Source organism: Periophthalmus magnuspinnatus, chromosome 23 (assembly GCF_009829125.3).
Source record: "Periophthalmus magnuspinnatus isolate fPerMag1 chromosome 23, fPerMag1.2.pri, whole genome shotgun sequence".
NCBI lineage: Eukaryota > Metazoa > Chordata > Actinopteri > Gobiiformes > Gobiidae > Periophthalmus > Periophthalmus magnuspinnatus.
The window spans coordinates 18,171,970-18,188,878 of record NC_047148.1 but is presented as its reverse complement, the minus strand read 5'-3'; the positions used below and the strand labels follow the sequence as shown (position 1 = coordinate 18,188,878).

Below are 16,909 nucleotides of genomic sequence, written 5' to 3'. Positions count from 1 at the left end.
TTCAAGTTCAAGAGGAAAGAAATGACTTGTCACTGGTATTAATATTCACCAATATAACAAGAAAGCTACAGGCCTTTGTGTTATTTGTGTAATGGCACTGGAAATATCCCACAGTAAAGCCTAATATTATAGTTTTGCCCAATTTCACTGTGATACTTATTGTTGATTTGTCCTGAATTATATCATCATCATAAAATTTGCGCTTCTAGAAAGTCTTGGAATCATTTTTTGGTATTTTCTCAAGCTAAAATGACAAACCAATGCTTGTTTTGCTTTGGGATAAAACACTGATCTGATTGGTCTATTTTCCCAGGTTGTGGGCGGGAATTGTTTGGAACCGACAGAGCAGCCCGTGTCCCAGTTGAACCATAAAGGCAGAGGCAACATGGTCACTGCGCCGTGACTGAGACTTAAATGAGTTGGAGCGCGCAAACTTACGCACGGACAAGTCATAGTTTGCGTGTTTGGCGCAATGCAGTTACAGGTTCTTTGATGTTTTTAGATTAGTATTCTTGTCAGGTGATACGTGTTGAGTTTTTTTTTTGTGTGTGTGTGTGTGTGTTTCCTCGGAGCCTCAGAGAGAAATGGACATTGTTGTGAGTTTCCAGTTTGTTTCAGTGGACAGGTGATTTGTGCTTCTCATTAGTAGAGATTTGAGGTAGAATATTGTCTCGTGGGGGTGTTTCTTCACGTTTCAGGGGAAGAACAATAACAATAATAATAAAAAAAAAAAAATGGAGCAGGAAGACGTTTCAGCAGCGAGCGCGCAAAGTCGCTTCTCGTCAGGTTCGGACACCTTGTCAGAAGGAGACGACCTCACCCCAGAATTGGACTTAAAATGTATTGAAGAAGACAGCCACAACGCAGAGTGTCAGTGCGTCAACGACATGGGAAATGGCACCTCTCCGGACGAGCCAGACCAAGACGAGGACGAGGACGAGGAAGACGAGAGGGTAAATAAACAAAACAAGTCTCGTCCTCACCTGTACTCACGTCCTGCATGATTCATTTAACCTGTGCAACATGTATGTCCTGAAATGTGCTGTTGATTGACCTATAAACAAGCTCGTGTAAAGAGAAAACAGCTTGGAAATGCAAAACAGCTGCCAAACAGTAGTGGTAGACTGTTTGTGTTCACTCACTGTTGACTCTCCAATCAGCTGTGGACTGTCCTAGCATGTCCTCAGAAGCCTGAATTACCTTTTTAGGGAAACATTGAATCATTTAAGTTGTCAGTGACCTACTTAAACCCATTTCCAAAATCAGCATTTCAACAGTCAGCTTTTATATTGTAGTTTTGATTCACTTTTTTACCAACAGGTCTGACTGGCTTGGATGAACTTAACCCAGGGTGTGGTGATGGAAAGTGCTTGAGCCTTTTCTAATTCATACCATATGCAACATGACTTAAGGCTGTAGGTGGGGTGGTGCATTCTGGGTAATTCCCCTTTAAAGAATTGGGACAATGCAATAGTCGGTATTTTGCAATATTGTCCAACTTCTGCTTGTATTGCAGTTTGATGTGTTTTCATTCATCTGACACTTTCGCTGACGGTTCACACGGTCTCAGAATGGTTGGACTTTTGTTTACAGAGCTCATTTGTACTTACTTGAATTAAACTGACAGTTGTTTGTTTTTTTAAGTAATATAAATGCCACTTTCAGTCTCCGCTCTGGTTGATATCAAGTATTGACAGTTGCTTAAAGACGTTGATATCGGTAATGGTTCTCAAAAAGATGGATTGGTGCATCTCTTGGATAAGTGGAGCTGAACAGTGATTCAAAGTTGTATTCAAATGCAACTGGAAATTTTTGACACTAATTTTGAAGCCACAACTTTAAAACCTGCTTCTCCAGTTGCTTAGATACTTTATTTTCGCACTCATTTACTTGAAGATGGAAATGAAATAGTGTCTTATTTGTCAACCAAGAAATTATAATGCAATTCAACGCACAATGTTCATCTTAAAAGTAGTTATTAAGTCATTTGTAATGTTTTAAACGAGGCTAAAACCATTATCTGATAGCTCCATCAAAGCACTGAAATGATTAGAGCCAATCTGCTGAGGAGTGCTTCCTGGATTATCGCAGAGTAACAGATTAGTGCAATTTTTGAGCTTTAAAGAGCAAGACTGCTTAAGAGCCTAGAGTTGTATAGAAACATAAGGTGCATTGCTTATTTACTCCAACCAAGATATGCATTTCCTCATATTGGTAGTGACATTTTTAAATAACAGCAAATGTGACAACTCAAAGTGTGAATGAAAATGAAAACAAAATGAGTTGGGGTCAGCCCAGACCCTCTGACCTCTATAATTTATACTGTTGTAGTTTCAGCAGGAAAGTCTTTAAAGAACACAGTGATGTCACCGCTCATTAAAGCCCAGCTCAGGTGTCACTCCAGCGCCGGACTTAGCACAGGCTAACGTTACAAGTGTGAGCCCTGAGCACCACTTTACTATAGCAGCACAGCACTTGTCACACTTAACCACGACTCTGTTCAAGTCTGTGTTCTGCAGAGGCCTAGAGCTGTCCAAAACTGTGGGCAGTAATAACACCATCCAGGAGAGTGTGGCACGCTTATGTAATTCTTTTTCAATGCAAGATTAAACCAGAATTAAGAGAAAAAAAAACAGGCTTTAGAATTAGATATAGCTGATATTTGGGCTTTTTAGCATATCGGCTATTGGCTTTAAATCTCCAGCATAGGCCGATATTTTGTTTTGGTCAATCTGCTGCCTAAAAAATGCACACAAATCTTTATGTTAAACTTTAATACGAAGAGATAACTGCACAAAACATGACTACAGCTCTCTTACAGGTTTATGGGTAAAAAAACAAAAGGGCTTGAAGGGAGTTTGTATTAAATTTAAATGACATAATTTGGGGAAAATGGTCAAAATCAGCCCTACATATCGGCCCAAAAATTTAGTTTATCAGCCATCGGTTGCTCTTGGTATCGACATCTCTATGTAGAATATGTTTTTACTTTCGGCTATGAATATTTTTGCATACCTGCTGTACAGCGTCATCCAATAGACACTAATCAAACCTGTATGTTACCTCCATTTGCATTATTAGTTGTTACTTCAAGGCATTTGTAGCCGACAGTGACTCCAGCACAATTACTCTCCAAAGTATGTGCAATTAAATATAATAGCCCTGGTGTAATGTAGACTGTATCTTTCTATTGCTCATCATAAATCCCTCTACTTGAGCCTTTGTAGTAGAATATTTTGGGAAATGTTTTAGTTTGCTGTGTCCACTTGACAATCTATCAAACTGTCTTTAATGTTTGGATTACTCTAGCTAAACACTGACTCTGAGTTTGGCTTATGTAAACTTGGAACGGGTAGTTACATTTGACATGATATCTATCTAACTGCCATATACTGTAATTAATCTTCATTTCAAGTTCCTCAAAATTGAAATGATTTATATGGTTGTTCGTGGTCTATTATTTATTGCTGTATAGTTTGATACTGTTAAACTCAGCTGTAGCTCACACTACTCCTCACACGGCACGTTCTACACAGATGTCATTGTCGTGTCTTGGCCTACTACATATGTTCATCCACTTATTGACACAGTAATAAGTGTCTCTTGTTTTTCCTGAAGCCCTTTCATTAACCATTACTAATAATGGTGGAGATGGACCCCTGAAAATGAAAGGAGAGGATTGTTCACGGACACTGAAGAGCAGTGTTGGGCCGAACACCTCTGGCTGTACTTGCACTTTCCTCTTTGTTCGTATTTGTACATTTCTTTATTCTTGGCAATTTGTGAGGGTCATGTGATGACAGAAATTTAAATTATTTTAAGCTGCGGAAAATCCAAATGATCCAAGTCTAAAGAGTAACAAAGCTCAAACTAATGATTCAATCTGTTCTATTTTTTTTTTTATCTTATTCTTCATGTTTAATGTTGAGGCATTGATGTTTGTGCAAATTGTCTGCTTCTATATGTTTGTTTTTTTATCAACTGTGGCAGGACGTCATTGGACGTGGGTAGTTTACCAATGTTTGCTGATTTGAGAATATTTAACTTTCTTACCAGGCGCAGGTTGTGACAAACTTAGTTTTTGCCTGTAAATCCAGAGTCACCTTTGTAAGCAGGAAGTCGTCAGGTGTAGTTTGTGCCTAAGAGGATTAAGGTTTTAGGCTCTTCTGACTCCCACTCGCGCAATGTGTCATTCCTTGGACTGTCTTTGATTTTTGATGTGATGTCTACCCAGAGTTCTTTGCTATGTCAAAGCCCTTTATCAGAGCTAAGATCAAACTGATAGAGAATTACTCCTCTTAACATTTGAAGATGTCCCTGGGTAGATATGTCTGTCTGTGCAACGCATCAGCAGAAAACAAGGTAAGGAAAATGTATCAAGACTGACAGTAATTACTGCTGAAGATGTTTTGAGGCTCTGAGTAATGTTACTACTACTACTTTAGAGACTCAAAATGAAGGAGGACTTAATATTCACAAGATTAATTTGTTTTTTGTACATGTTTGAAATAGCCTTTTAACCCAATCACCCTTTAGAAAATGAAACACTTGTATGTCAGCTCATGACCGTCTAAAAGCAGGCATAGCTTTGGCCAGTGTGGTACTACAGCCTACAGAAAGGTGATGCTCTGTTCACCGTACTGTGATACAGTAGCAAAACATCAAAAAGATTGTCATCAAAGATCTTTCATAATTCTACACAGAACATGGAAAAACTTGAGGTTTTCCAAAGTAAATGGACATTCCACTTCTAAACATTGTGTTGATATCCAGTATAGTAATTAAAACATATGTTGTGTGAACAATATTATCATGAAAACTCTGAGCAAAGAAGCAGTTTGTAGTTTACTAAATGCAGTAAACATCTTCCCTAAAGAGGGACCTCAGGCCAAAATGTGCGTCAGTCATTTGGGAGGAGGCGGCACAAGTGGAACATGCTCCACTGCAGCCGAAATATTTTTTCTCCCAAGTGTTTACATAGTATGTCCACTGATGTTCTTTCTGTACAAACCCCCCTCATAAAAAAAGCTTTTCAATGTATTAATCAAAGTAATGAAATTGCATTGTAAAAAATGTGTGACATAGTGGACTGGTAATTACTGTTGAAGCTGTTTTCATGTATCTGTCTCATTACCGTGTGTTGTCAATGGAAACAAATCAAGGACTCTGTTAGTCTGCGTTTGTTCCTATATTAACATAATATCATTTGGTGGATTGTTTTGTTTTTTAAGGCGCCGAATGGAAATGCTAATATCTGTTTTTTTATAGACATTTGATTGTTGTAATGACTCAGGCGTCTATATTGAGAACACTTGAAGGAACAATGATTGAAACTCGTCACTGGTGAAGATGCTGTGTGTTTATCATAGTCTTTGGTGTTTATATATTTAGAAACTTTGTGGCATACTTATTAAACTTGGTAAGCTTTTCAAAAGACAGGGCTGTTTAAATCTTTCTGAGAGACAGGAAATATTGAGAAAGGACAGGGGGGTTGGGAGGCACTTGGGAAAACGGTATGTTTAGTTTGACTGAGCGGATACTGCGGTTCAACATAGTATCACAGATGTCTTGAGATACAACATTACAGAAACATGTTTGTTTTGTAAATGTGCACCTCTTTTCTTGCTCGGTGGCACAACGGTTACTGAAGCACTCACAAAGCCGCAGGGAGATCATTTGGTTGGTAAATACAAGGTATGCTACTTAAAATTCTCTGCCTACTGCTTTGTTGTGCTTTGAAAACATGAGCTTGTGGGTACTGTCCACAGAGAGGGCTGATGGAGGAAGCAGGCAGGTCACATTTGATGTTTTTCTCGAAGCTCAGCAGGTCGCACGCTCAAGGCCTCAGAGATGGTGGGTGAAAGGGCACAGGCCGTTGCCAAGCTCCTATTACCTGCTGTGTCCTACTGAGGCCGCCCACTGCACTGGTTTCGAACAGAGCTTTTAAGACATCCAATACGCCCACCTTTTTAAAAAATCTGAAGATCTCAAGACAAGATCCCACCAGGCCTGTCACGATAGTACATTTTACAGTGTGATGCGTTGCTGAAGAACATAAGACTTTCAAACGATGGTATTAAAAGTTATTCATGTCACTAAACCTTAAATCAGAATGATCCTCAAAGGTGCAATATTGGTAAAAAAAAAAAACATTAGCTCCCTGCAATAAATAAATTTATAAATAAATCAAAGTTAAATGAATCACTTTAGCAGTTAGTTTGTTTCTATAATGAGTTATAGAAGTTATTTATTCAACACTCAACAGCCCAACTCTTACTGTAGTACAGAAGGCACATGTTTTCCTCTTGTACAATGAAAAAGTACCCAAAATAAATATTGACCACTAAAAAAATATTGTTCTATCGATCATTTATTGGTGGTAATTTATATAGTAATTATCATGACAAGAGCCACATTATTCAGGTCATTTAGATCCCTTCAGTATTTTATGTTGTCTAACTTAAAAAATGTACTACAATAAGTAAGTAATTTATTCTCTTTTGTGCATCAAAAACCACCTCTGCCAACAGGAGATGTACAGTTTCCTTAAAAATTATCTAAAAATTAAGGAAGGAAGTTATTAGCATCTGTGCTAGCTGCACTTTCAAGTCACTGCAAGTCGCGCAATATTCATTTGTTTACAGTGGTAGATAATATGAAGTTATTGTTTTGAATTCACTATTGCATAACTATCTGTTGATCAGTGTGACTGATGAGGCACATCTGAGACACACCCACTTCATGCTTTCTATTGTTGAATTGTAAAGTTGTTTTAACATTTGCTAACCCTTAGGGATTACTCAGTTGGTTAATTATCATGATTAATCAGGTCACAGTATCATTGTAAGACCTAAAAACATAACAATCGGGGCAATTTCTGATGCAAAACTAAGTCATTTGAATCTGTACTGCCTTTTCTGTTTTTTCTGTCACATTAACTTTAGAGAGTTGTTTCATGAAGCTATTCATATACAAATGAAATTAAGTAAAAGGATTTATCTACCGTTTGGTCAGAGTGTTACTAATCCTGTGAATAATCATAAACTCTTGATCTCATGTTTTTTCTCCCAATAATTGTAACCGTAAAAAAACAAAGGAAATGCCCCACACAACAGTAACATGTCTCAGTCACATTTGTGCACATTCATCATCTGATGTGTGGAATGGGACAAGAGCTCGTAAAATAAAATTGTAGCAGTGCTTCATTGTCCCTAAAGGCCAAAATGGTCGACTGGATCGGCCTTTTGTGTCTCAGTTGTATTTTGTTTCACCCATATTTGTGGTTGATTTGAGCTTGATACCTTTGCGTCATGTGTGTCTATGTTCTGAGGTCTTTGTTCACATGGATTCTCCCTCTGAGTAATCCTGTCACACATTTTGAAGTGTGATGTATTCCTATAGAAATATTGCAATGAACAATAACTGTCTGCAATTGACTAATAATTTGATTTTATTTGTGAACCGATTAATCAAGCTATATTCTGTTGATTAATTAGTAAGTAGTTGTTTGGAATACAAAATATCTGTGAATATCAGATCTTTAATACTTTTCACTCAGAGTCTGGACTTTACTCATTGTCCAGATAAAGATTATTCCATTAATTAGGCCACGATTGTCTCAATAATTCATTAGTTGTGATTAGATCTGAAACAAGTTTTTTGATTAATGGACACAATGTCTCTAAAGCATAATCATCCCAGTAAATCCTTCTCGAAATTAAATTTTTTTTGAAAAAAACATGAACTTCAATAAATAAATGAAACTCTGTAGTAGTTTTAAATCCAAAACATGTCTTTTGAGAAGACAATGGACCATTGATATGGATTACTATTACTTAGTTTCCAAGGGAAAGTAAGTCAGCCAACACAATGTGTACGGACGATTATACAATTTACAAGAGCACTTACTGATAAAAACAACAATGAAGGAGAGGACATAAAGATGGGATCTGTCAGCCAATGAGTCATGAAAAAGAGGAATTTCCAGATTCTGGAGGAAGAACTTTGAGGTTTCATTATGACAGTGGCCCAAACATGTCCAAAGTGGCCAGGAAATGGTTGTCTATTGATATAAAAAAGGAATGAAGAACAACTGAAATATCTTTTGGAGTACACGGAAACATTTACCAAAGGCAATAGAAAATGAAAATGAAGGTGTTTCTAATTATAATTGCAAACTATAACTAATTCACTACGAGTTAGAACAGATTTGACTGATGCCTGTGAGTGTTATATTCTAAGGTGTAACTTGTTTTTACAGATGGACCACATCTTGTTTCCTCCTGCCACAACAGTGCGTAAATACAGTAATCCTGACCTGACTGTGGGATTAAACCCTGCCCTGAAACTGAAGCGGTATCTGAGTGAAGATGGGACACACATTCGCAGGAGGAGCCTCGGGGGTGGACTTACAGGTAATTAGGCCAACTGTCTAGTTTTCACACTGTGGCTTCCCATCACTAAACATCATAAACATGTGCTGAACATATGTCCCCTGGGCCTGGAAAAACACAGTATTTATTCTCACTGAAAAGTTCTTGATAATACACATTAGAATAGTTATTTTTTGTTCATAAGGATAATATGTTTACCGATGTGCTCAACCCTGGACTTAGGCCAATCTTCTCAGAAGAGGAAGTTGGTGGCATTGCTTGCTTCACTTCCTAATTGTTAACTGGTCATTTCCTTCTCAGAAGTGATGAGACCTTACGCTAAAGTGAAATCGAATAAATTATTTCACTTATAATCATCCAGATTACAATCTTTTTTTTCCCCCTGTGCTTCTGCCATCCAAAATTCAGATTACTGTGTACTTTTTATATTCAAGCAAGTCAGATATTTATAAAGTATCATCATATACCTAAAAATAAATAAATAAAAATATAAATGATAATTATAAATACCATCTTCCTTGTTTGTTTGCATCTACCATGTGTTGTTTTGTAGTGTGATTTTCATTTTTATTGAAACACAATAACAGATGTTTAATAAACTTGTCTTGAGATGTTTACTTTGTATTACCTATAATAGAGGTGGGCTAGATAATTTGATTAATACGATGTTATAGATCCATTTCTATGTACTAAAGTCTTCAGATTGTCTCACAACATGGCTCAAAGTGCCATCTAGCTGCAATCTTGGGTAAATGGCACAATATGTGAAATATTATATAAGCATTGTCTTCTACAGATGTGATGAGAGACACCAGGCTTCATATTGTGTTATCATGCTTTAGTGATCCTTACGACCTTGTGACCGTTTGCCTAAAGCTCATGTTCATGACTCTTTACAGGCAGAATGCAGGCTTATCTGATGGTACATTTACATTAGTAATCTGCTCTGATGACTCCTGTTTCACAGCTGGAATATTCACCATATTTGTGTCATTAATGCAATGAGTATGAGTCATTACCATTTTACTGACACTGTTATTGCTTTTCTTTCCTGCAGGAAAGTACCTTTTGCTCCCTAGTAACGCACAGCAAGCTGCTTGGCAGCCTTCACATGAAATGTCAAATTTGCTTCGTATGCGTTCTACTAACCTCGGGAAGTCTGACCCCTCCCTCACCTCCAGTCAGGTGAGTGCAAGGAAACGGCAGATTAAAGTTCTCTCTAATTGTCCACAGTTCTCTGATGACCAGTAATAGTGTGTGAGAGTGAAACTACACAAGTGATTTTCATCTTAACCATGAGCCTTTTGTTTTGTATTCTTATTATGGAGCTAATCAAAAGGTTTTATTTATTCAGTGGAACACAGGCAACATGTAGGACTTAATCAATCCATTTGAGGGCGCCATTTCCCTGTACTTATGTTAGATTCTATGTTCAGTTCAGTTGAACCTCTTTATGTTACTGTAGTTTTATTCACATACATGTTATAAAGTTTAACAATGATAAGATTTATATTAGGAAATGTATACAGACTTTCTAGCTCTTCACTTTAGATGTGAAGAGCTTGGCAATTGGAAAATATCTGAGAACATAAATTGAATTCCATCTGATTTTTATTAAAGTTGGAAAAATTGATTATTATTATTATTATTATTATTATTACTTATAATTCTAGGCGACTCAGAAACAGGCAGATGAACTTGGGTTTTTGGATGAGCACAGCTAAACATGGCTCATATACTTAACATGTAAAACAAAATGTTCTTTTTCATGTGCACGTTCAAATTGATAACAGTATAGTCACGTTGGGCAGAAAATGGTGACATAGGCAAAAAACCATTAATTTAAGCTTGAGATGTGCAGAATAGTGTGGGTCCACTTAAAATTCACAGAGCAAGACCAGAGTGAATAGAAATGAGTGAGACACAGGGAAAAAAGAGGGAACGGGAAATTCTGAACTTTATATATTTTCTGCCAAATAAAACACATGCACATGTTTTGTAGTGTGCATTGTGTATCCAGGACATATAAAGTATGCTGTACACATTTCTGCTTTGGATCTTACTTTTTGTGAACGTTGATATTTACTGTAGAATATGTTGTTTAGGTAGTCCTCCTGTGTCTTGGTGACTCATTCATGGCATAAATGCAGCATTGTCTCTAATCCCTCTGCTGCAGACAGGATGCTAGAGTCACTGCAGAGGTTGAAGCAAAACAATGCTTTAAAGGAAATCCTGTCATTTTACGGTGACCTAGTGTGCACACAGAAAAATGAGCATGCCTCTTGACAAAGCTAGTTTAGCTCTGCCTGTGCTTCGCTTGCTACCTAAAACTCCTGCATCGATCCCTCCTCTACCACTCCATGCTGCTCTCCTTTACTCCTTGGAGTTACATGGACGGGAGCGAGAGACTGTCAGCTGACTGTTTCCCTCCAATCACACTTTGTGCTGAAGTGTTTAGCAACAGCTAATATCAGATGTAGCTGGAGGTTGAGCTAGGCTGAGCACGATGGCTATGCACCGGTAGGAGGCTCTGTACCATGGATGAGTCTAGTATCCTGAGGAGACGCGGCTTACAGGTAGGCTCTAACCGGCCGCTTCTCCAACACTCTTCTAGCCTGATCTCAGCTCAGACTCGCACATATCTAAGATTTTTGGATCCAGACTACAGAGTTTCCTCTATGTCTGACCCTATTTGCATATACAAATACCAAAAACCTGATGTTTTTACTTTATTCTTTTCATCAGTACGTCTATGTTATAATGTGCAGTTGGATGCATTTGTATTTATCTGAGGATAAATAATGTAATCTAACTTGTTTGATGTTTTGTTAGATGTCAACTTTTATTGAATAAAGAAATATCAAACTAGTTTTGAATTAGTTTGGGATTACACAAACTAAACATTTGTTTTCAAATGGAAATTTAGGTCAGAGTGAATATGCAAAAATGTATATTCCTTTTACTTATATCTATTTTACCTGTGTATTTTTAAATAAAACATTCTTACTCATGTGAACATTTTAGAGTAGACCTCATATTTTTATCTTGATGAGGAACTTTGGGTTCTTTTGTTAGTTAGTCTGAAAATGTGGTTTTCTTTTGACTAAAAGGCCAGTTACTCAAGTGAACACTTAAAGAGTATGACTTTAGTATAGTGTAGTACAGCGCAACAGCAGCATCTTGTGTTTGGGTCAGGAACTGCTTCTCCCTTTTGTAGTTTCCTTATTATTAATCTATTGCTGTCCATATCTCATGAATATCAACTACTTACAAGTATCTCGTAAATGTTTTATGATTTATAGCCTTTATAAGAAGATGACAACATAAATTTGCTCCAACATAAAAAAATTTGAATCCATAAAATCACATTTATAATATTATCAATAATTTGATATATTTCCCCTTTTATCATCAAACATTTGAGAAATTCTATTGTCTGAAATGCATCAGTGTAATTTACTGGGATCACAATATTTGTGTCCTAGAAGATGTTTTTTTTTGTTTTGTTTTTTCAGCAAGTTAGCTGCTTTTCACATCGTTTTATGTAGGAAAATGTTTAAGAAATTATAAAGATTAATTATTTATGAGGGTGGGCACTATCTCTGCTTTGCTGTCTATTAGAAATTATGGCCTGACATCAAACACTTTGTGAAAGAATAATCTCTTTGCCATTTTATGTGAAAATATTTTATATTTCTAATCAGACAAAATCACTTTTTATATATTCATCATAAAATCATTTAGTAGAAATCAGTGCTTGAATACAAATGAATAAAGCTGTTTACTGTCAGTTTATAAGTCACTGTCTGAGGCCTGTTTGAGGCAAGTGGAAAATGCATTTCCTTTGCAAGTGGCAGTGGAAATGCAGATGTATAATCTACTGATGATTTTTCATTTCATTTTTCAGAAAGAACTGAGTCTTCCCAGAAGAGGCAGTTTGTAAGTACTCACCCTCCACAACACCCTCCTGTTCAATGTAATGCAAATCAAGTTACTTTCACCACAAGCACAGAGCAGTTTCAGACTACTACATTCACTTTCACAGTGCAGGTGAAAATCATTATCCCACTTTTTGGGTGTCCTTTTTGGGATCTGCCATTGCAAAAAACACATTAAAAATCATGCAGCATAGCCTCTCCACAGATCTAGCATGTAACCTGGCTTAGTGGCATCACCTGTTTGTCCCCATGTAGATCCATTTAATGTCATACTGAAGATTTTCCCATAAGAAAAGTGACATAGTGCATCTTTTAAGGAGAAAAAGTTTTACTTGAATAGATAAACAGATGTCGGAATGTCATGCGCCACAAACATGAAGCGGATTTGAGTCCCATCCAATTTGCAAAGTGAACTGAGCCCAACCTGTCGTGTGAACCAGAGGAAGTATCTGCTCTGTGAGCCACTCGTAACAGACTGCTGTGATATTAGCAGCTGCATCGCTTTATATATCTAGTGCTTTGAAACCTCAACTGACCTTGGTAACCATAGTAATTGTGAGTTAGCATTTTGATATTGGAAAGTTTACTCGAGTGAATTTAAGATCAGAACAAATGCAAGTTAAATTGTCTACTTGGTGGAAAAAGGAGGTTTGTCATGTGAAAAGTCAAAGGGTTTTTGTATATATTTATGGGATTTTGTTCCATTTATTCAGTATGTTTGTTGATGTGTGCTGTCTGTTAATAAACCTGACCTTAATAACCATCAGTCTTCACCATCTGATGGATTAAAACATGTTTAAAGTAATTATTAATTAACACAGTATTATTGTCGTTTTGTGTTGGTCAAGTCTGAATGTGTCATTCAATCTAGTGTAATGTTTGTGTGACCATTTGTCATAGTAGATTTTAAATATACCTGTTGAAATCTGATTCTGTCGTGGCTGCTGTCACCTTGGCAACAGTTGTCAGACTGTAGATTTTTGCTACCAACTCAACCTTCTTTTAGCGTTTTACTGCAGTCTGGGAGTCAGGTCAAGTGATGTGTTGTTTATTTTACCACATGCATTTATTATGTATCAAGTTGAAACCACATCAAATGCCTGTGAGATGTAGGGCAGTATATTTGGCATTAGTGTTGGCTGTGTCCATACCCGGCTCATGACCTGCTCTACTCTTGTTTCATATCAACATCATCACATACTCCTCTGTCCTGTTGCTCAAGTGCGTTTTCATAGACTACTGTTTGTGGCTACTCTTATGCATGCCAAATTAAATAATACCACAATTTAAGATGTGGTTTTGATGTCCTCTCCTCTTGTACATGAGCAGTGGGCAGCAAACGGTGGTGCAGTATGATTTTTATTTATTTATTTCTACAATGACATCATCTGAGTAGTGACAGCATGTTTGAGAGGATGTGCCTCATACTAGCTGATTCCCAGGTGTCTACATTTCTACCAGCGAAGGGCAAAATGTTCACTGAATCCGCTCTATCTCGCCCTGTTATGTAGAAAGTCACCAGATGGTGGTGGGGGTTGTCCACAAGCTTGCATGCGTTCTGAAAGAGCAGGGGGCGTGTACTAGGGGAGGGAAAAAGGCTATTGTCCTGCCTCCATGCCCTCTGCAGGCAACTGAAGACCTCATTTGACAGCTTCAAGGTGGAACGGGAAAAACCAAAACAAGATCTTGCTTTTCTTTGCTACCATTGAAAAATCCGTCCTCCTCATTTGTCTGTAGTGGCGGGGTTTGGCTCTTTGTCAGTGCGACGCAGGCAGTGTGAATGCATATCATGTCCACAATAGAGCAAACGAGCACAGTTGAACCATGAAAGCCCAGCGGGAAAGGCTGAGGATTCCTGGGTTAACGCTAGAGTGAGTATTTTCCTCTAATATGTTCAGCAGATTCAGGGACAGCTCTCAGCGTCTAGCCTCATCTGTCAGTCTCTGTTTGTTGTTGTCTTACTGTTGCTATGCTGTGTGCAGCGTTAGCATCAGCAATAGCCTGTCTTTTAATGTCAGCTTTTTCCACTGCTAACCTTTCGTGTTCTGTTATATACATGTGTGTGTGGTCTCTTTGTGTTTTTGTGCTCTTTTGTGCACATCTGAGGGGCAGAGCATGTCATGAGTCATGAGTGCCGCATCTGCACAAGATGCTCCCTGCTGCTGTGACATTGTGGACACTCAGCACACCTTCAGTGTGATGTGGCACTGTTGTGAACTGTCCAACAGCCGTTTGTGCACAATAGATTATTTTTATTCATGTCATCCTGACATTTCTAGGTCAACATTATAAATATAATTTTATAAAATGTATAAAATTAATTCAGTAATTAAATTCAAAAGTATCATGGTTCCTGGAATTATACATTTCATTCTGGATAAATTTGCCGTCATAACATAAGAACTATTTAAATGAATGACTTGACCTTCTGTCCTTTAAAACATCAATAGGTACCTAATGTATGTTTGAATAATTTGAATAAAAACCGATATTGTCCTATCTCATTTAGGCTCCTGTAGACCTCAGCGTGAGCTTTCATTCAGATTCTACAAACATGACTCTCCACTGGAGTTGTGATGCTCTGAACCTGAGTTTGTGCTGTGTGTCTGCTTATGTCGGAGCTATTGGGCTCTTTGTACTAAAACCGTTTACAACACTCCATTTAACTTTGCAGCCTCACTCCCCGAAGCTTGAGTCCCACTCCCACTAGCCCTTGCAGTCCGTGCAGCCCACTGCACGCTTTTCATTTTTGGAGGTAAGCTTGAGCTTTTTCATCCATAGCTTTGTAAATATACTTTGTGTATATTGTTGAAGCGCATGTTTCTGCGTGTCTCCAGTTGTTGTGCCATTAAGATTTGAACTGAGAATATGTTATGTTCTCCAAAAATCATTTACCATTAAAGTGACATTGCACTGGTGCTTATATAATGTTGATGGTGTCCCCTTCCCCCATGTTGCCCCTCTCTGTTGGGATTGGGTTTATTTCCTCTTTCATGTGCTAAGTAGGATTTGCAGTATTTGAAATAAATCAGAGTGGAAAATGGTCTTAGTCTGTTTGCAGCTTGCCTGATTCCAGTCATTGAAAGAAACACAGAAGCACTACAAAATGTAGCTAGAAACTTCTCGGACATCTGGTTGGACAATGCTGTATTTTTTTTTAATGTCCATATCTTTAGTAATTACATAAGTAATCCCGTGTGGAAGTAAAACCTTAAATCCATTGTCTCTCAGCACCTCATTCAAAAATATTTCTGAAACTGTTTTCAATGAATTGCTCACATCGCCCACCATCTGACTTCCTCCTGTTTGGTTCCTCTTCCAAAGAAGGCCTGCTTTGGCTGTGTTACAGTGAGGCAAGGCCATTGAAATATGTGTGCTTGTGTTTACTTGTCAGCTCCTTGATATCACGACGTGTTAAAACTATGAAAATGACAGCTAGGAGCCTACATTACATTATCTGCTTGCGTTACCATTTTTGCCAGTGACCTCCCAAGGCATGCTCCTCTATGAAAGTTTGACTTTGAACCATCTGAACCATTGTTTCCTATGTGGAGCGCAGAAACGGGGCAGAGCCATTATTAGAGTGAAGGCTGCCTGTTATGTGAATCTGTAGGGACATGAGCTTAGCCGCTGTGACAGAATGCAAAGACCTAGCTTTGATAACATGTTTTGGCTCGTTTTGGAAAATGTAGTGTGGGGGATAGTCACTAGCCATGCGATGCCTGTATGGAGGCTATTTGTAACATTAATGTCTAAAGTATACTCAGTTTTACAGTGTGACCTATGCTCTTTGGGGTACAATGAAACTGATTGCATATTATTGCTGCTTTTTGTCTATAGTCTGGCTCATTAAATTTTTAAACCCCATTGACATATTTCCTCAGGTAAATGGTACAGCAATGTGGCACTTAGTGTTTAAACCCTGTGCAATCGTTTTAGTCTTTGTGTAAATGTGTGAGTCTGTATAAAAATGTGTGCTACAAATGAGTCAGAACAAGGATGATAAGACATATGCCAAAGTAGAGAAATCATGTCCCATAATTTTCATTTGAACCACCCCAATTGTTTGTTTGTGGATACTTTGTGGTTTGTGGATACTGTCGTGCTGCTCCCCTCCCAGATTTTCTCAGTAGTAGGTGCCAGTTACATGAGATGAAGCATGTTGAGCATCAGCAGCAGGGTGAGGGTTTGTCATAGTCTGCAGGAAAACAAAAGTCTGCAAGTGTCATATCTCTGCCGCCGCGGACCTGTCTGCACCTGACCCACAGCACTGTCCCTGGATTACTTTGATTTGAGGACACTGTGTCCTCTCTGCCGTTTGTAATACTACTGTTGTTCAGGAGTACAGTGGAGTAGACTCAGCTGCTCCTCTAGAGTCCTCTTCCTCTATGACGTGACCTGTGCGCGATGTCCGACTCAAGTTTGTGGAGCGTGTTGTCCAAGTTTGACAAGCCGCGTTTTTTTGGTCGAGGTCGTCTGCGCCGTTCCAAGAGGTAATGTGTTAGAAATACTTGGACTCAAATTTAGTCTAATGCAATGTTTGTCAGACTTATTGCTCCATAAAACAGGTCTCCGCGC

The 16,909-nt window shown here is 38.1% G+C and overlaps 1 protein-coding gene across 6 annotated transcripts in view; it reads left to right on the top strand.

Moving 5' to 3' along the window:
- Positions 1-363: 363 nt before the first annotated feature.
- Positions 364-16,909, top strand: part of mast4 (microtubule associated serine/threonine kinase family member 4) — a 30,792-nt gene continuing 14,246 nt past the window's right edge. Inside the window, exons 1-5 of one of the 6 annotated variants that reach the window (XM_033990284.2) lie at positions 364-953; positions 8,261-8,414; positions 9,451-9,578; positions 12,301-12,332; positions 15,006-15,086. In XM_033990284.2, coding sequence (XP_033846175.1) covers positions 735-953; positions 8,261-8,414; positions 9,451-9,578; positions 12,301-12,332; positions 15,006-15,086 — 614 coding nt within the window. In that variant the 5' untranslated portion in view covers positions 364-734. Of the gene's footprint in view, positions 954-4,284; positions 4,363-8,260; positions 8,415-9,450; positions 9,579-12,300; positions 12,333-13,747; positions 14,203-15,005; positions 15,087-16,467; positions 16,825-16,909 lie in introns of those variants that run through there. The other 5 variants (XM_033990285.2, XM_033990287.2, XM_033990286.2 and 2 more) reach the window with 5 other exon arrangements.